Source organism: Lathyrus oleraceus, chromosome 3 (assembly GCF_024323335.1).
Source record: "Lathyrus oleraceus cultivar Zhongwan6 chromosome 3, CAAS_Psat_ZW6_1.0, whole genome shotgun sequence".
Classification (NCBI taxonomy): Eukaryota; Viridiplantae; Streptophyta; class Magnoliopsida; order Fabales; family Fabaceae; genus Lathyrus; species Lathyrus oleraceus.
Window position 1 is genome coordinate 374327311 of NC_066581.1, and position 7855 is coordinate 374335165.

The 7855-nt window shown below is 34.5% G+C and overlaps 1 protein-coding gene across 1 annotated transcript; it reads left to right on the forward strand.

Annotated features, from left to right (window-relative positions):
- Window positions 1-1685: 1685 nt before the first annotated feature.
- Window positions 1686-3557, forward strand: LOC127127791 (uncharacterized). The gene has a single exon (XM_051057077.1). It carries the CDS (start codon window positions 2043-2045, stop codon window positions 3354-3356), a length of 1314 nt encoding a protein of 437 aa, XP_050913034.1. The 5' UTR covers window positions 1686-2042; the 3' UTR covers window positions 3357-3557.
- Window positions 3558-7855: the final 4298 nt, after the last annotated feature.

Sequence of the window (7855 nt, forward strand, 5' to 3'; positions counted from 1 at the left end):
AACATCTTACTGATCCCCGAATTTTCGAAGTTTAATTGGTAAGCTTCTCTATATAACTCACTTTTGTCCTGTTATTTGTTTTAATGTGTGCAGGTTGAGCCAACGTCTGTCTAATCCAACAGAAGAACACCTCAACGCAGCTTTTCGAATTTTGAAGCACCTCAAAAAGGAACCTACCACTGGCTTGTTATTTCAAAAATATTCCAACCTCACAATCACTAGATTCAGCGATTCCGATTGGGGAGCTTTCAAGGAAACATGTAGATCAACAACTAGATTTTGCTTTTACTTAGGATCATCTCTCGTAAGCTGGAAAAGTAAAATGCAACAAATTGTGTTTAGGTCCTCTCCCGAAGCTGAATACAGAGTCGTTGCTAATGCCTCATGTGAAGCTTAGTGGTTGCTTTTCTTGTTGACAAATTTCAGTATCTCACACCAGCAATTCACATTTATTTATTGGGACAATATGAGTGTCATACATATTGTCAACAATCTGGTCTTCCACGAACGCACCAAACACATCGAGATGGACTGCCATCTTATGCGTGATAAGATCAAACATAACATCTTCCACCAAATGCCAATTAACACAAAGGAGTAGGTTACAGACATTCTGACTAAGTCAATCCACCGTGGCCTTTTCTATTCTTTATTGTGCAAACTTGGACTGAAAAGCATTCACTCCAGTTTGAATGAGGTGTTAAAATAGAGGAATTAACTTGTCATCCCCTAAATTAAACTTGACACCCCCACATTGTGGTTGTTATTACCTTTATGCCCTTACTATTTTTTTTTGGATTTTTCTATTGTGTTTATCGAAACTTTCTATAAAAAATCAATGATGTCTGGAATAAAATTTGGAGAAAAAAAATTCTGATTTTTTTTATATTATCGAAAATTTTGAAATTTACGGTAAACTACAACCTTTTTTTAAATTTTTGATAAATTACAACACTTTTTGAAATTTCCGATAAAAATTTCGTAACGGAAATTTAAAAATGAACTATCTAAAATTTGGTCTTTTACTGAAAATTTTGAATAAACTAGTGGAATTGTATTTGAAGCTTTTGAAATTTCTGATAAAAATTTTGAAATTAAAATTTAAAAATGAGTTATAAAAAATTTGGTGTTTTACTAAAAAATTTGAACAAGCTACCGGAAATTTCATTCGTACTTTTTGAAATTTCCGATAAAAATTTCATAATAAAATTTAAAAATGAATTACCGAAAATTTTGAATAAATTAGCAGAAATTTTAATCGCACTTTTACTCAAATTTATCCAATAATCTAAAAATTATGAAAATATATGAGATTTCAGATTTAATTGTAGGGGTGGCAAGTTAAATATTAGTTAAAAGCTTAGGACTTTAGGACTTCTTTGTACTGGGCTTATAGCTTTTTATTTAGTTTACCCAATTTAGTTGGGCAACCTCTTTTATCCGTTTCTTTTGTTTTTCATCCACCACTGATAAATAGTAGTGGTAATTCTATGTACACTCTTAAGTTTTTCTAATACCAATAATAATATTTTCTGCGTTTTTTCTTCTTCTATGTCAAAAGCAAGCCACGTTTAACATTGAGCATTATCATGTCGTTTTCTTTTCTTTTCTCTTTTGGACTTTTCCATTCTTTTCAAAAAAGAAAAGAAATAGCTTATATATATTAAATATCTACACTATACATACTTAGTTAACCTCTTTATCCAAATCTAGTATCCAAGTGAATATGTGATTGATCTTTGATCTTCCTTGCTGTTATTGTGGTGATTGCACAACATAAAAAGTGATGGTGGGTAACATGGTTGTTGGTTGTTACAGACAAGAAAGAAAAGATAAAAGTTTCCAAAGCTTCTTTTTTCATCACAAGTGTTCTTCCTCACTCTCTCTTACCAATCTATTCCCTATATTCACGCCGCACTCACACTCTCTTCTCTTTCCAAAACCTAAAACAAAACTCATCACAATATCACTTTTCTCCTAAACCAAACCATTGCTTCTCTTTCTCTTTGCTTTGTCATCACAAACACACAAAAACAGGTAAAATGAGTGAGTTATCTTTCTCTAACACTTCCAACAACAACAATGAATTCTCTACTAACATCTTATCCTTCTTGTTCCGTTTTTGTTTCTCTATATTCTCACACCCTTTGTACTTTTTTTACTTCCTCTTCTTCTCTCCATATATCCTTAAACTTCTCTCTTTTCTTTCTCCTTTGTTCATCACTACTACCCTTCTTATCCTTGTGGCTCTTCTTACTTTCACTCCTAGCTTTGTACATCAAAAAGGTGGTAGCAAAAGTAGTAGCTCTGAGGTTTCTACTTTGCAGAATTTTCTAACATGGTTTGAATCTGATGACAAAGATGAAGAAATTGGTTTCCTTGATGAGTTGGAAGCTTATTTAGTTATGTTCCAAGCTTCGATCTTTGAAGTTGATGAACCGAAATCGGAAGAAGATTTTATCTTTGAAGAAGCCGATGAAGAGTTTTCAGTTGAAGCAAGTGATGTTTTAGAGTTTTCAGAAGAAGCAAGTAAAGAAGAGAAAAAGGTGGAGTTGGATGAAGAAAACCAAGACGAGAAAGAAGAAAAAGTTGTTGAATGCATTAAGGAAGAAAAGGTGTTAGATGTGAAGAGTTTGGTAACATTGTTTCAAGAATATGCGGAGTTAGAAAATGTGTCTAGTGAGAAGGAAGAAAAAGAACTAGTCAAGCCTATATTGGATACTAAGTTCAATAAAGTTGAAGAAAGTAAAGAAAAATGGAACATGAGAAGTGGATCCAAAGTGAAGGGTAATAGAGACATGTATGAAAGTAAAGTGAAAAGTAGTAAAAGTGATGAAGAGCATGCTTTTGGTGAAGCATTGAAGGTGAAAAAATCTCATAGAGTGGATGCAAATTATGGGAGTCCACAAAGTAATTGGGAGTATAGTGGAAAAGTAATTGGGAATGATGATGAAGTTGGTTCTAATCTTGGAAGTTTTGGTTCAATGAGAGTGGAAAAAGAGTGGAGGAGGACATTGGCTTGTAAGCTTTTTGAGGAAAGACACAACAATGGTGATGGAAGTGAAGGAATGGATATGCTTTGGGAAACATATGAGAAAGAATCAAACAAGGTTATGAAGAAAAGTGATAGAAAGAAAGGGAAGAAATTGAGTGAAGTTGAGTTTAATGAGGATGAGGAAGAGGAAGAAGAGGTAGGGGCTAAGTTATGTTGCTTACAAGCTTTGAAATTCTCAACGGGGAAGATGAATTTAGGAATGGGAAGGCCTAACCTTGTTAAATTCTCTAAAGCTTTGAAAGGTATGGGATGGTTGCATAATGTAGGCAAGAATGGAAAGAAGAATAACACCATTAAGTAATTGTTTTTTATGTTTTGTAACTTTTGATTAGACTTAGAAGTTGTGTATTTGTTTGATGATGAATGAGAAGTAAATATTTTGTTTGTTGATTATACAAAGATGTTTCATTAGAGATGTTTCTTGTAATATATGATTTGAAAATGTATTTATAAGTGCTGATTGAGAAGGAATCGTGGTTTTACGAGATTCATTTATAGAATTTAGGTTTCATGTTGTAACGATGTTATTTTGTTAATAGTTTTATCTGTGTTCTTAAATTAATGGTTTAGATAGTTAATATTAATTTATTTAATTGTGTAAAAGTGAATTGTTTCATCTCAAATTAGTAATCGAGTTTGATTTATACGTTTTAATTATGTGATAATTTTAATGTTGCGGAGTTAAATCGGATCTTATAGGGTTTCAATTAGATCCAACATAAATTTTAAGAATTTCTTCAATTTTAATGAATTAGAGAAGCTTCTTGTATTGACTTGGGGAGGACCCAACACATTCATGCTTTATTCAACAAAGTGTCAATGTTTGTAGTGAAGACTATGTTTCAAGCAACCATAGGAATCTTATAGCAACTATGTCTCTGCTGCATCATTAGATGTGCTTTTTAGCATTTGCAATATTTTAAAAAAATATATATCATTATAACATGCATGCTTTTGGTAATAATTATTTGAGGACCATTCATGTATACTGTTTCTCACATGCTTGGTTCTTTTGTGGGACTAACTAATGGTGATTGCAACATTATGTTGATTTGAAAAATTCATAAAACATGTTATTTTGTTTTAACAGTTATATTTACACGTCCAAAGCAAGAAAACGGTTAAGATGTCTATTTTTAACTCTATCAAAAAGTTTGAATGGTGTGAATTATGAGGTAGGAGAAGAGCAAAGAAGCATCTAAGTAGTTGCTATCTTCTTACTCTTTCAGTCTTGGATCTCAATCATAAAATTGGCTGTGTGATTGCTAATCATCTTGGTTTCAGCAAAAATATATATTAAAGAGAAGAAAATATCAGGAAGTACAAAACTGCATTAACGTTAATAATTTGGAGAAATCAATGTAAAAAAATGAAAGTGTTTGTTCCGAGGCCTTGCATGAGGCCCAAGAGTAAATTCTAAGTCTAAAAACGTACTAAACACGTAGACCTTCACTATAACTAGAAGCAGGTGATTTTGTCCGCCAACATATCAATCAACGTCGAATTCAATCATATGGTTGCAAAACATGTCACATCACGCATAAGCGATTTCAACCGTTTTTGATAGATAATGTTAAAGTGCACCATTTCAAGTATTCAAATCCCTTCTCACTCACACATTACTTATAATTCTCTTATCGACTTGAATGTTGGAATTCTAACTTTGCAGGTTTGCCACGCTCCGTCGCATCGAAAGTATTGCTCCACCGCAGTGAGACACAACTCCACCACATCATCCTCTCTTTCTTGTTCCTAACCAAACAATGACACCGTTTGTGGGAATTGACTTCTTCCTCTAATTTTCACCCCAAAAAACCATTATTTCTCAATCAAAGATCCAAACCACTGATCTCCTTTCTTAAAGCTCCAATCTCCTCCACTAACATATCTATTATCAAATTCATTGAGCATGGTGATATCCAATGTCAATCGATCTACCGCCCAATGACAATCTGTTATTGGAGTCGTTGATGTTGCCTAAACTCCACCTCTTCCTCCCCCCTTTTTAATGGATGACAATCTAGTTATGGTGGCGCCCTCATCTATGCAACAATATTTTGTTCCTCCAAGAGTTTGTCATTGAGCGTTCCAAGCTCTCCCATTATTCAGACCTATACAACAACCCTGTTAGGACGAACCATCACATCGATCTCATTCACAACCTGTTGTGCCTAGACAAGAAATACTCTTAAGCCTTCAGCTACTGCAAGCAAACCTTAGAGTACAGTGAGCCACCAACTTGCTGAACAACGTCTACAATGTAGTACACCAACATAACTAACAATTCACGGCCAATCGGATATTCAAAATTAAAAAGAGCATGTAATACGCTTGACCAAGGTACATCACTCTACGAAAGACGGCGGCCTCCCAGGGCAACCAAGCTGCCACACCAGAATCGGTCTTTATTGGAACAACTCGGCCATAAGGAGAGGCCTCGAGATCACTAACTCACAATCGACACCGATGAATTAGAACTCCTTCGTCCGTTTCTGAAGGAGGGAGTGGTAGCCATACTCCTCTTAAAGTTCACAGTCCCCATTGCTCAGTAGCATGTCATTCTCGAAAAAAAGGAAAAACATGGCACAGATGCCCCAAGTCTAGAGCGAAAGAAGAATATCTTGTTTGTTCGTTTTTATTTCTATTGGATTGTCTACATTTTAGAAAGAAAAAAAAAACTTAGAGAAGTGTCCAAGTCTTCAAGACTGGTCTAGCTTGCTAAAGTTGTATGAAGCTGCAGAAAGGATACATGCTGGGAGCGATGCTCCAACATGTTTACACGACATCTAGGCCTTCTGCAACAGGCACCAGAATGATGCATTTAGGAGTATGTTCTACAGAAGATTTATTAAAGATAGATTTATTAAAGATTTTATTGTTATTAATTTAAAAATATGATTAGGTGATTTATTTGACAGTTGGATGAAGTTTAATTTAGATTTAAATGAAGATTTAAATGAAGATTTAAATTTGAATTTAAATTTAAAACAAATCATGTCTTGTTGGAGATATTCAATGAGAAAATCAAATATCCAACAAATTCAGCATTAATTCTGGACGAATTCAAAGATATTATCCAAGGGAAAAAAACTCAGAGTTACTTTGCTATATAAGGAGTTCAAACATACATTGGAAAGCAAGCACTCCCATTCAAGATCTTAAATTGTTAGGTTTTGTGTTGTGTATTCCATGTTAATTCCCTAATAGGATTAGTGTAGGATCTTTATGTACACCTCTATGTTTTAGTAACATGGCATATATGGTCTGTCTAGTTGAGCTGTAATCAACATTTTTCATGTACACCTCTATGTTTCAGTAACTTGGCATAGAAGGTTTGTCAAGTTAAGTTGTAATATTCAACATTCTCTCATGTTGTGAAGATTAAAGTTGATCACTAGAGTTTTGTGATAGTTTACCCCTATCACTGGTTTTCTGGAAAAGAAGAAAGTGAGTAGCTTCTCATATATAGGGGGTACTCTAAATAGAAAGTCATTGGGTAGTGTTAGGAAGAGGCATTGAAGAACATAGGGTTTGTTGTTGCTTCTAAGTCTAATTGTGCTAAACTACTAATAGTGAATTCCCTTTCTCCGGTTGTGGACTCAACCCCTCAGACGTAGGTGTAGTTTCACTGAACTGGATAAACAATTGATTGTGTTCTTTATTTCTTTTATGCTCTATCATCTATTACTTGTTAGTTTAGTGGTTCTGGTGTAGCTTATCGAACCTGTTGTCGAAGCATCGAGTTCTACATTTGTCTCCTGAAGAACATAATTTTAATTGGTATCAGAGCAGACACCCTAGCCTGTTAGGTGAGCTCCAAGGAAGATAAACTCTACCAAAATGGAGACAATTAAAGATGGAGGATTAGTTAACAAACCTTTTGTTTTGGATGGCACAAGCTATGGTTATTGGAAGGTGATGATGGTGGATTTTCTCAAATCCTTGGGAAAAAAGCATGGAAAGTTGTGATTAAGGGATGGAAACATCCAATGATTACCTATGGAGATAGTACAACCAGCCTAAAACCAGAGGCTGATTGGACTGATGTTGAAGATGATGAATCCCTTGGGAACTCCAAGGCATTGAATTTGATTTTCAATGGTGTGAAGAAGAATATGTTCAGGATGGTCAATACATGTTTAAAAGCTATAGAAGCATGGGAGATTCTGAAAACTGTACATGAAGGCACATCCGGAATTCTTATGTCAAGGTTGCAGCTCCTAACAATAAAATTGAGAATCTGAGGATGAATGAAGATGAAACTGTGAGCGAGTTTCACATCAGATTGCACGACATTGTCAACACAACTTTTTCCTTAGGTGAAAAGATGTATGAAGAAAATATTTCCAGAAAGATTCTCAGATCATTACATAAGAGGTTTGATATGAAAGTGAATGTTATTGAAGAAGCTCAGGACCTAAGCAATATAAAGGTTGATGAACTCATTGGTTCCCTAAAAACCTTTGAGATGTCCATCAATGAAAGGTCTCAAAAGAAGAACAATGGTATAATCTTTGTATCCAACACTGAGGAAGTTACAAGTCAAGGTTTCAAAGAAGAGAGCTTGGCAGATGATATTGCTCTTCCTGGGAAAAAGTTCAACAAAAAATTGGAGTATCTGGACAGGAAGTGGAGGACCAATGTCCTAGGCAAGAGGTCCAATGTAACACCCTAATCCCCGACTCGAAATTTAATTAGTTAGTTCAAATAAAATCAAATATTTGAGTGTCACCAAAACATGAAAACTTCAAAGATAAAATGGGCATGCAAAATAAGCAGCAAAAATTAAACCAAGTCCAC